The 12,786-nt window shown below is 45.8% G+C and overlaps 1 protein-coding gene across 3 annotated transcripts in view; it reads right to left on the reverse strand.

Annotated features, from left to right (window-relative positions):
• LARGE1 (LARGE xylosyl- and glucuronyltransferase 1) overlaps positions 1–12,786 on the reverse strand; it is a 365,768-nt gene that overhangs the window by 51,962 nt on the left and 301,020 nt on the right. For all 3 annotated transcript variants that reach the window (XM_038756579.1, XM_038756577.1, XM_038756578.1), the window contains exons 8-9: positions 7,142–7,254; positions 3,925–4,050 (exon numbers count right to left, since the gene is read on the reverse strand). In XM_038756579.1, coding sequence (XP_038612507.1) covers positions 3,925–4,050; positions 7,142–7,254 — 239 coding nt within the window. The remainder of the gene's footprint in view (positions 1–3,924; positions 4,051–7,141; positions 7,255–12,786) is intronic.

Raw genomic sequence — 12,786 nt, forward strand, 5'->3', positions numbered from 1 at the left:
ACGTTTCTGAGTGGCTTGCACGTCCCCAAATTTATCTGTAGGGTCTAGATATATCTGCAGTTGCAGATAATAAAGAGAAGGAAATAAAATTCAGTCAGGTCTGCGAAAACATGCTTTAATTATGTTTTTTGGATAGAATGCTCTTGAGAAATTAAGGCACATTCTTCCACTATCACACGTCTGCATTAAATGTGAAATGATTTTGCACATGGGTGTCTTGTTGGGCTTGGCATGAATACTGAAAAGAATGTGTTCATGAAAGTGATGTTCTTATGGTACACAACCTCTGTGCTACAACAGAATGGTATACAAAATTTACAGTATAGCTAGAATTTACACTTTGTCATGATACTTAATATTACATGAATTTCAATAAAGCTAATCAAAGCATTTGGATATCATCTACAAAAGATAATAATAATAATAATGATGGTATTTGTTAAGTGCTTACTATGTGCCAAGCACTGTTCTAAACGCTGGGGCAGATACAAGGTAATCAGGTTGAGCCCCACGTGGCTCAGTGGAAAGAGACCGGGCTTTGGAGTCAGAGGTCATGGGTTCAAATCCCGGCTCTTTCACTTGTCAGCTGGGTGACTTTGGGCAAGTCACTTCACTTCTCTGTGCCTCAGTTACCTCATCTGTAAAATGGGGATTAAGGCTGTGAGCCCCCTGGGGGACAACCTGACAACCTTGTAAACTCCCCAGCGCTTAGAACAGTGCTTTGCGCTTAATAAATGCCATTATTATCATTATTAATCCCCATTTTACAGATGAGGTAACTGAAGCACAGAGAAGTTAAGTGACTTGCCTAAAGTCACACGGCTGATAAGTGGGGGAGCCGGGATTAGAACCCACGACCCCTGACTCCCAAGCCTGTGCTCTTTCCACTACGCCACGCTGGTAGAAGTCAAGTGTCATTATTCTGCTCTAGAGAACTTGGTATGTTCATGGTGGGGAGAGGGGGAGAGTGCCAGGCAACTATAAAAAACTGCAGGTGGCCCAAACTGCACCCTGAGAGAAGCAAGGAAGAAAGGGGGCAAACAATGAGAGAAGAGAAGGCAAGGGAGAAAAATGAGTAGCAGCATAGCCTAACGGAAAGAGCACAAGTCTGGGAGTCGGAGGACCTGGGTTCTAACACCATCTCTGCCTCTCATCTGCTGTGTGACCTCGGGCAAGTCACCTAACTTCTCTGTGCCTCTGTTACCTCAGCTGTAAAATGGGGATTGACTGAGAGCCCCATGTGGGACACGGGCTGAGTCCAACCTGATTATTCTGTATCTACCCCAGTGTTCAGAACTGTGCACATAGTAAGAGCTGAACAAATGCCATTAATACAAGAAAGAAGAGAGAAAAATGCCCAGCTGTGGAAAGTAATCCTCTGGTTACTACAAAATGGCTTTCATGGTCTGCTGAAGGCTCAGAGTGGCCAGACCAGATGTCATCATCACCTTTCGAAAACACGCCAGATAGGCCTGGGTACTGTATTCTCCCAAGCGATTTGTACAAAATTCTGTACATAAAAATGAGTGCACATGAATTTGCTCCATTTTTAACCCCTCTCTCAGCTCCACGGCACTAATGTATGAATACATAACTACATATATATCTGTAATTCATTTATATTAATGTCTATCTCCCCCTTTAGACTGTAAGCTCACTGTGGGCAGGGAATGTGTCTACCAACTTTATTTTGTGCTCTCCCAAGCACTTAGTACAGTGCTCAGCTCACAGTAAGCACTCAATAAATACGACTGATTGACTGGCACCTTGAAACTGGGATGAAGGGATCTTGGAGTTGCTGCTGATTTTCTTTTTTTTTTTACTTTAATTCATTCATTCAGTCGTATTTATTGAGTGCTTACTGTGTGCCGAACACTGTATTAAGCACTTGGGAAGTACAAGCCGGCAACATATAGAGACGGTCCCTACCCAACAATGGGCTCAAGTCCTGTCACCTGCTTGGTGTGTGTGATGGAAAGTGCTATGGTGATAAATTGTTCTGGTCTGAAAGCTGAGCTGAGCATCTAAAGGTCAGTGGCCCTAGGGAAATAGCAAGAGAGTCAGAGGGGGAATACTGGTTTGCCAAGTTCCTGTTCTTTTCCAAATCACTGCACTTGACTAGGCAACCTGCAAATGTCTCCCAACATTCCTGGCTCCATCACATTCACTGAATTTCCTGGCTTGGGAAATGGAAACATTTCATAAAAATTGCGGCATTTAAAAAGCAAATTCTATGGGTGTCAGGCACCGTACTAAGCACTAGGATACATAATCAGGTCCCACACGGGGCTCAGAGGAGGAGGGACGATAGGAAGCACAAAGAGTAGGGGGGTGTTGGCAGAACAAGTCAATCAATAAATCACATTTACTGAGCTCAGAGAACTGTACTAAGCGCTTGGGAGAGTACAATATAACAGAGTTGGTAGACAGGTTCCCTGCCCACAAGGAGGGGAGACAGATATCATTATAAATAAATGAACAACGGATACGCACATAGGTTCTATGGGACTGAGGGAGGGATGAATAAAGGTGTAAATCCAAAGGCAAGGGTGACAGAGGCAGGAGAGGGAGAAGAGGAAATGAGGGCTTAGTCAGGGAAGGCCTCTTGGAGGAGATATGCCTTCAATAAGCCTTTGAAAGTGGGGAGAGTGCCGGCTTGTTAGATATGAAAAGGGAGGGCATTCCAGGCCAGAGGCAGGAGTTCAGCGGCGAGGTAGACGAAATCGAGGTACAGTGAGTAGGTTGGCATCTGCTGTGTGACCTTGAGCAAGTCACTTAACTTATCTGAGCCTCAGTTACCTCATCTGTAAAAAGGGTATTAAGACTGTGAGCCCCACGTGGGACAACTTGATCACCTTGTAGCCCCCCCAGCGCTTAGAACAGTGCTTTGCACATAGTAAGCCCTTAACAAATGCCATTATTATTATTATTATTAGAGGAGTGAAGTGTTTGGGCTGGGTTGTAGTAGGAGAGGAGCAAGGTAAAGTAGAAGGGGGGTAAAGTGATTGAGTGATTGATTAAGGAGTTTCTGTTTGAGTCCCACAGCTTCACCTCCCCCACACCATCATCATCATCAATCGTATTTATTGAGCGCTTACTGTGTGCAGAGCACTGTACTAAGCGCTTGGGAAGTACAAGTTGGCAACATATAGAGACAGTCCCTACCCAACAGTGGGCTCACACCCCACGGATCTCCCTCGGGCTCTATGTTACTGAGGACTCCTATGCAATACCCTGTTGCCATCTCCAGCCTCTTTTTGAGTAAGCAGAGCAACTTGGAGTCTCCAAGAGGGCCTCTGCAGACCCTCCGTGGCCTGAGCTCTCCAACCCATTGAGCATCAGGCGCCTCCTGGAAGTGATCTGATTGGATCTGAAATGCCTGTGTACAGACTCGGAGCCTGCCTGCGATGAGCTGTGGAAAGTCGACTGGAATTGATTACTGTCGAGGAAAGTTAAATATTATCCAGCAGGACAGCAGAAGCCAATGTGATTAAAGGAGAAAAAAGAAACTCTATAACCCCGCATCAAGGACGCCGGGAAATGCATTCCAAAGGCAGAAATGAAATCTCCACCCAAGGACAAAGCTGTCGGCTTGGCTGAGGTAAAAACCTAGCTTCTGCAGTCTGCTGGGATTCTGAGACCGCAAAAAGAATTTACTTGGCTGAAGTGCTAAGGCAGGAGGTGCTCTGTAAAGATGCAACTCATTCATTCTTTTATTCAACAATATTTACCGAGCTCTTACTGTGTGCAGAGCACTGTTACTAAGAGCTTGGTAAAGTAAAATAAAACAATAAAGAGAGACGCAATGGAACCAAACCACCAATTTCCCACCCTCTGGGTGTTTCCCCCAATGTCTTTAGCTCAGCCCCTGCTGAACATTCAGATCCAGATCCTGGGAGGTTTCCCACTCCCATCCTCCTTTACCTTTAGATCGGACACATCCCTGTAGCACTGCTCGGACCGGGTGTGGTCAGAGAGTTGCACGTTCCAGAAGCAGGGGAGCTGATAAACGAGGAAGGGGTTCTGCTTGATGACCGCATTGAAGATATCCTGCAAAACCAAAGCCAGCGGAGCCGTTAGTCAGCCGAGCCTATCGTTGCCACGATCCAGACATTCCACCTCCCCGGCACTGTTGTGTCTTTCGCCCTTTGCCCTAAAGGTAGCTGCAGAGGTGCCCAATGTAGCATTCCACTCTCTTTCATCTCTAGAAATGGAGTTGCAAAATTCCCTTTTTGGATGGCTCGAAGCTCTCATGGACCTCAATCGGAATACAAGTTCTGTTGCTACAATAAAGAGGTAGGGTTGTTACCCAGGGAGAGGGACCACCTCTTCCAGTTAAGACTGTGAAATGTAACATCCACTGCCGCTCTGCTCTCCCTTTGCTGCTTTCCTCTCCCTTGGGAGGCAATGTATCCCAAGCGGAGAAGGGCCCGTGGTGAAATTAATACACTGCCAACATAATGTTAATAATGATAATGATAATTACTGTGGCATTTGTTAAGCCCTTACTATGTGCCCTGCACTGTATGAAGTGCTGGTATAGCTACAAGTAAATCGGTTTGGACACAGTCCCTATCCCACTTGGGGCTCACAGTTTTAATCCCCATTTTATAGATGAGGTAGCTGAGTCAGAGAAACGTTAGGTGACTTGCCCTCGGTCACACAGCAGACCATTGGCGGAGCCGGGATTAGAACCCAGGTCCTTCTGGAGAAGCAGCGTGGCTCAGTGGAAAGAGCCCAGACTTTGGAGTCAGAGGTCATGGGTTCAAATCCCGGTTCCACCAATTGTCAGCTATGTGACTTTGCGCAAGTCTCTTAACTTCTCTGTGCCTCAGTTACCTCATCTGTAAAATGGGGATTAAGACTGTGAGCCCCCAGTGGGACAACCTGATCACCTTGTAACCTCCCTAGTGCTTAGAACAGTGCTTTGCACATAGTAAGCGCTTAATAAATGCCATCATTATTATTATTTCTGACTCCCAGACGCGTGATCTCTTGGTCCTCTGACCCATCTGCTCTGAAAAACTGCAGAAATTTGTTTCACTGGCCTCTCCTGAAGCTTTCTAGAGACCTAATGATGGATGCTCTTCGGATCCCATCAGGACACGGAGGTAGGAACATATTTTTCCATTTAGCAATCCAGGCCAGACTGGTCTTAGTTGGGGGCTTTGACCTATTCGGGCTCTCCCCAAAGTCCCAGAGCACAGGGGTATTTATTAATTGGTTCCTGACAAGAGGTGTCTGAGGTAAAAATGGATCTCGGCTATGTGCAACTGTGGAATAAATAAGCTCTGGGTAATCTTGATAGCCTGGGGAAAGGCACCCTGGTCTAGTGGCGAGAGCAATGGAGTCAGGAGAACTGGCTTCTAATACCAGCTCCACTACTTACCTGCTGTGGGACCTTGGACAAGTCACTTACCTTCTCTATGCCTTAGTTCTCTCGTCTGCAAAATGGGGATTCAAAACCTGTTCTCCCTGCTTTATGCATGTGAAGCCCTTGTGAGACCTGATTATCTTGTATCTAGTGTAGATATGCTTGACATGTAGCAAATGCTTAACAAATACCACAACTATCATTATCATTATGATTATTATTATTATTCTCTGTTCCTCAGTTTCCGTGGCCTAGTGGAAAGCCTCCAGGCCTGGGAGTCAGAGGACGTGGGTTCTAATCCCGGCTCCACCACATGTCTACTGTGTGACCTTGGACAAGTCACCTTACTTCTCTGTACCTCAGTAACCTCACCTGTAAAATGGGGATTAAGATTGTAAGCCCCATGTAGGACATGGACTGTGTCTGACCTGATTACTTTGTATCTACTCCAGCACTTAGAAGAGTGTTTGGCACATGTAACCGCTTTACGAATACCATAATAATAACTATTATTATTATTTGTCAAAATGGGGCTGAAATTCCTTTTCTCTTTGCCTTAAACTGTGAGCCTTATGTAGGATGAGGCCTGTGTCCAATCGGCTTATATTGCCTCTACCCCAGCACTTAGCACATAGTAAGGGCTTAACTAACACCACTATTTTGTATTACTATGCCTTTTTTGGCTTTTGGGGACTCTAAGTGTTCCTAAAACCCAATTCAATATAGGAGATGATGACAGATTGTGACCTCAATTTCCATACACCTACCTTTGAATTTTTAATTCATTTATTACCCTTGCTCTGAGAATTGGAAAATGTAAAATGCCACTGATTAAGAAATCCTGAAAGAAAAGATCCCACAATGCTTTCTGCTTCTCCTACAGCAGTCATGCCAGGTACACCTTGAAGCTGACAAATGAAGTGTTTCAACCTCCAGTAAGAAACAAGGAGGTGGGGGAGGTAAAGGAGGTACCGGGGAAAGGGGATGAGGTGGACAGAAATCTCTGTTTTGCATGAATACGAAAAGGCAAAACAGAGTGCGTCATCAAACTGCATTCCAGATACCTCAATAGTATACAAAACCCAAATCCAAATAATAAAAGTTTAAAGACGAATGGTATTTATAAAGCATTTATGTGCCAAGTGTTGTGCTGAGCACAATACACAGTAGTACAAGGTGATCCAATTGGACCCAATCCCTTTCCCACCCCACCACCCCTTAGTTATCTTTTCCTTATTTTAATGTTGATGACAAAACTGAGGCCCAGAGACTTTAACTGATAGGCCCACGGTCACCTAGAAGGATGGGTTTGAGTTTAGAATGTGGGTCTCCTGATTCCCATTCCTGTGCACTTCCCATTGGATCACGCTGCCTCCCATGTACTTCCCGCTGTGTCACTTTGTTGATTTGGAGCTAATTCTCTGGCCATTGCAACAGCCCCTGGGTGCCCGAGGTCGATTCATATCATCCACCTTCACAACCACCCGATTTGTTATGCGCTTACTATGTGCCAGGCACTGTACTAAGCCCTGGAGTGGATACAGGTAAATAGGGTTGAACACAGTCCCCACGTGGGGCTCACAGTCTCAATCCCCATTTTCCAGATGCGGCAACTGAGGCCCAGAGAAGTGAAGTAACTTGCCCAAGGTCAGGCAGCGGACAAGTGGTGGAGCTGGAATTCGAACCCACGACCTTCACCAGTCTGCTTCTCTGAACATCCTTCCCCCCCGGCGTCCCCGATTTGGCTCGGTGTTTGGGCACACTCACCTGGTCAGCTAATGATGTGGAGAGCATGCTCATCAGCTCTCTCTCCGCTGTCAGCCTCCACATCTGTTCCCACTTCATTTTCCGCAGTTTATCCAGAAGCAACAAGATCACGCCTGGAAAGAGCGTAGGAGAGGAAGAGAAGCAGCAGAGTCAGCGGGGCTGTGGCCATCGTGACACGTCAGCAAGTTGGAGACTGCAACGTGGGCGGGTGTGGGGAGACAGGACATGACACCAAAGCTGGACTTCTCTTTCACCATCCATATCCTCGATACCCTCCCAGTGGCCTGTGAACTGAGGGGGGACCAGAGGGCGTGGAAGACAGGTAAGAATAATAAAAATAATGATGGTATTTGTGCTTTGCACATTGTAAGTGCTTAACTAATACCATAATTATTATTATTATGTGCCAGGCACCGTACTGAGCGCTGGAGTGGCTACAAGCAAATCGGGTTGCATACAGTCCCTTGTCCTACGTGGGGCTCACAGTCTCAATCCTCATCTTACAGATGAGGTAACTGAGGCACAAAGAAGTGAAGAGACTTGCCCAAATTCACACAGCAGACAAATGGTAAGGGTTGGGGGTGTGTGTGGAGGGACAGTCTCTCTTGGGACTCTCCACGGACAATCCAGCTGACAAAAGGGCAGCATCCACTGGCTGCAAACACAATCCTATCCCACCCACTTCAATCAGCTGAATTTAGACCTTGCGTGATTCAATCAATGGCAGTGACTGAGGGTTTACTGTGCGCAAACCACTGTACCAAGCACTCGGGAGAGTAAGATCCGATAGAAGTGGTTGACACTGACCCTCTTCTTAACAAAAACATACAATTAAGGAAGAGGGTCAATCTATAGCTGGAAGGAGACTGTTGGGGAGGGGATGGAGAAATACTATCATTGGACATCTCTTTTCCAATCTCTTTCTTTTTTAGCTAGTTACACAGTTAGCACAGCAAGTGATTGCAGTAATGGAATTCAGTTTCAGTGGATTCCTGGAAAACACGTGAAAGAGTATATCATTAAATCTTACGATGAAAGTTAATTTCAATTAGTCTGGATGGGAGCCTTATCTCATGGATGGAGGAGACACTGTTTGAGGGCCATAAACCGATGAATAATGATATGTAAATTTGAGGGCGAGAAGCCTTCACAGATCACCCTTATATGCAGCTTCCTCATAAGACCGATCAGAGAAGTACTGCATGTGATAATAATAATAATGGCATTTACTAAGCACTTACTATGTGCCAAGCACTGTTGTAAGTGCTGGGGAGGTTACAAGGTGATCAGGTTGTCCCATGGGGGGTTCACAGTCTTCACCCCCCATTTTACAGATGAGGTCACTGAGGCAGAGAGAAGTTGAGTGAATTACCCAAAGTCACACAGCTGACAATTGGCAGAGCTGGGATTTGAACCCATGACCTCTGCCTCCAAAGCCCGGGCTCCTTCCACTGAGAGCCTGCACTTCTTCTTCTTCTGATAGGCTTTAAGACTTGGAGATCATCCGGTGACAAGTGCTGATTATGTGCAAAATGTGACTGGATTAGTCCAGCTCATTAGTAACCCTGAGGACCGAATCAGAAGGCAGCCAATGGATCCACCCTTTCGAAAGTGACTAAATTGGGAGGGGCTGAACCCAGCAAGAAGAGAATCAGAGCCAAGGGTCATCACGTTGACATGGTTTGATGAAACAGAATTCCACCTGGAAACCTAGCTGGAGAGAACCATTCCAATGGTCTTTAGTGGGAGAAAGAAACTGCGGAATGTCATAATGCTGAAAATAGATGATAAAGAATATATGAGCTGCGGGCTTTCCGGACAGGGTGGTTGCCGTAATTAATGGTCTCTAGTCTTTTATTAATGTTTATGCCTCAACTTCAGGTCACGTGTGCTTGGGGCCAGGAGTGAGGGACTGCAGGTTTTGTGCTCTCCCTCATCTCCTGTTGCATATTCAACCTTTTCTGTGGAGGGATAAGAGAACGCTGGTGAATTTGTTGGGGCCTGGCCCAGACTCCCCCCAACCTCTTCCTCCTGCTGTAGCTCTTCCAATACCCAGCACCTTATCCCCTGTTTTCCTCGGCACTGCCACTGAGGTGGTAAGAAAACTGGAAGGGGACCACCACCTGATGATGGGATTTCTTAAGCGCTTACTAGGCACCAAACACTATGCTAGGCTCTGGCTTTGATGCAAGATAATCAGACCGGACACAGTTCCTGTCTCACACAGGACTTGCAGTCTAAGACAGATGGAGGGTATTTTACAGATGAGGAAACTGAGGGACAGAGACGTTAAGTGAAGTGCCCGAGACCCCACGGTGGGCAGGTGGCGGAGCCGGGACTACAACCCAAGTCTCCTGTCTCCCAGTTCAGTTTCTAGCCATTAAGGCCACACTGCCTCCCATTCTCAGGGCCCAGAGAGGATCCCAAAGGGCAGATCCCTGGACTGGCAGCCATCTGGGAGAGCAATTAAGTGATTTCTGTGTAAAGAGCAATGAACTACATGTTTGGAAGAGCACCATAAAGGGAGAAGATGGATGGCAGCCCCATACTGTGCCTTCTGACAGCTGCCGTGGAGGCCGTAGCACCACTAACACAGCATTGGCCCAAGCCTAAAAGCCGGCGGGACTCCACAACTCTGTAAACTTCTTGAGGGCAGAGGATCATGTCTACCAACTCTATTGTACTGTACTCTCTCTGCAAAGTGCCTAGCATAGTGCTCTCCACACAATAAGTGCAGAATAACTACCACGATGAAACTTCCCCAGCTTCCTTCTAGACTGTGAGCCCACTGTTTGGGTAGGGACAATCTCTATATGTTGCTAACTTGTACTTCCCAAGCGCTTAATACAGTGCTCTGCACACAGTAAGTGCTCAATAAATACGATTGATTGATTGCCACAGCTGTCCCTGTGAGGGGGAGAGATGGGGCACGGAGTGGGGGGCCTCTGGGAAAGACGGGACCCCTGCTATTCATCCCTTCTGGACAGGGCTTGGGACATCTGCCACTCTCACCCTACCCTGTTCTTGTCAATCAATCCATCAACAGTATTTATTGAGTGCTTACTAGGTGAAAAGCTGTGTACTAAGCATTTGGGAGAATACGATACAATACAGTTGGTAGACATAATCCCTGCCCATGAGGAGCGTAAAGTCTAGACGGAGGAGCTTTTAGTCTATACTCCTCAGAGATTCATAAGCAGTGCAGTTGGCTTCCTGCTTTGTGACCTTGGGCAAGTGAAGGAATGTTTCCAGGCCTCAGTTTTCTCATCTGTAAAATGAGGATTAAACACCTTTGCCCTATCCCTCAGACTGTCATCCCTGCATGGTATTTGTTAAATGATTAGCACAGCACATCACCCATAGCAAGTGGCTGGACAAATAGTAGTTATTATTGTTGTTACAGAAAGGCTCACTGACGGGAGAGTCTTCACTTCCCTGCCTCCTGCCTACTCTTCCGCCCCAGCAGATACGAGGGGAGAAGAGGATAACAGATCTATCTTACCTTTCCTTCCCGGGGTTTACTTCCTAGTGCTAGTTTCTCCTTCTTCTTTATGGCATTTGTTAAGCATTTATTATGTGCCATGCATTGCACTAAGTGCTGGGGTGGATACAAGCAAGTTTCATAAGTCACTTCCCATCCTTTCCAACCCTTTGTTAAAGATCCAGTCCACTTTTCCCTGATTGAGCCAGTGCCGCTTCATCCCTTCTGTCACATAGGAACTGAAGCCCAGGGGCTTGGTGAATCACCCCACTCAGTGAGAAGAGAAAATGCGAGCCTTCGGTGAAATGCGGTAAAAATATCCTGCTAGTATTGCAGAGTTGAAAATGCCAATGAAGGAAATTGAGTGTTTAGGGTAACACAGGGGTTTCTAACTAGAGATGAAGAGAAAAAAGTACAAGCTGAAGCTGATTAACAAAGTACATTCCCGTCTGAACTATTAGGCCCAGAACAGCCTCTCGAGACTTTAAGAGGCCCACAGAGTGGAAGGGAAGGAGAAAACAGGGGGAGGGACAGAGAGGAAAGCACGTAAAGGAAGAGGGCAGATGAAAACAGAAATGTCCCTAATGCTAAATCAGTATAAAAAGCACACATTCAAATCCTAGAGAAGCAGTCAATACAGTTCCCTCGGGTTGTTTGCTGATTATCATCAGGGTACCAGATTTCATCTCAGTCAGAGCTAATGAAGGCTGCTTCCCTATCTCGAACTGTGCCAGGGGGCCACATACCTTTGCAGAATCAGAATCAGGATCATGAGCACTCACTGAACACATACATGTGCAGAGCACTTTGCTAGTTATTTGGGAAACATGAAAAAGAAGTGAAAGAGCATGTCACTGCCCCTGATGGACTAAAAATCAAATAGGGGACATAATATACAGGAATTGGTAAATGAACAAAAAAAGTAATAATGACTGCAGTATTTGTTAAGCACAAAGAGTGACGACCTGTACTGAATGCTGGGTAAGATCTAATATGTGCAGAGTTTAGAGAGAAAAAAATATAAAAATGACATTTTACAAATATTCTAAAAAATGATGTGCCTAGGTTGCTTCATCTGTACAATAGGGATTCAGACTGTGAGCCCCTTGAGGGGCACGGGCTTTGTCCAACCTGATTATCTACCCCAGCGCTAAGCACAGTGCCTGGCACATAGTAGATACTTAAAAATACCTTAAAATGACAATAAATAAATACCTCAGTAGTGAAGTGGCTGATGGGGGAAGGCACTCCACAAAAGGGAACGGGATTGAATTGGCGAATTCCCCCTGGAGAAGGTGATTTTTAGCAAGGCTCTGAAGAAATGGAAGGACATGGTTTGGTGAAGCTGACAGGGAATGGTCCAGCATTCATTCATTCATTCAATCATATTTACTGAATGCTTATTGTGTGCAGAGCACTGTACTAAGCACTTGGGAAGTACAAGTCGGCAACGCTTGGGGAAAGGTGTCAACAGTGGATAGATGGTGGGGGATTTGAGAGCCAGGGGCTAGAATAAAGTTTGAAAAGAAAAATGGTGGTTAGTACATGCTCTGCCCACAGTAAGCGCTCAATAAATATGATTGAATGAATGAAAAGAGACCAGAGAGACTTGAAGCTGGCGGTCAAGAGGCTTTATTCTTTTTACCACAAGTAATAAGGAGTCTTGGGAGACTTTGAGAACTTAGGGAGTGAGGTGCTCAACTTGCATTTAAGGGAGGTGATTCGTGTCCACCAACTCTGTTATACTGGACTCTCCAAAGTGCTTCGTACAATGCTCTGCACACAGTACATGCTCAATAAATATCACTGATTGATGATCCTTGGCACATAGTAAGCGCTTAACAAATGTCATTGTTATTATTATTATTCATGAAGCTGCTTGGAAGAACGGCTCAAGAGTAGAGGGACAGAAGGCAGGAAGACCACTAAAGATCACCTAATTTCCTGGAAGACTGGATCAATGCTTTCCTCTTTACTCCAAATGGCCACAATCTTTGACCATCTGTCGAACCGCAGCCAGAGGTGACCCTGAGAGGCTGCCTGAGATAATAATAATAATGATAGTATTTGTTAAGCACTTACTATGTGCAAAGCACTGTTCTAAGCACTGGGGAGGTTACAAGGTGATCAGGTTGTCCCACAGGGGGCTCACAGTTTTAATCCC

The sequence above is a fragment of the Tachyglossus aculeatus genome, chromosome 14 (assembly GCF_015852505.1).
Source record: "Tachyglossus aculeatus isolate mTacAcu1 chromosome 14, mTacAcu1.pri, whole genome shotgun sequence".
Classification (NCBI taxonomy): Eukaryota; Metazoa; Chordata; class Mammalia; order Monotremata; family Tachyglossidae; genus Tachyglossus; species Tachyglossus aculeatus.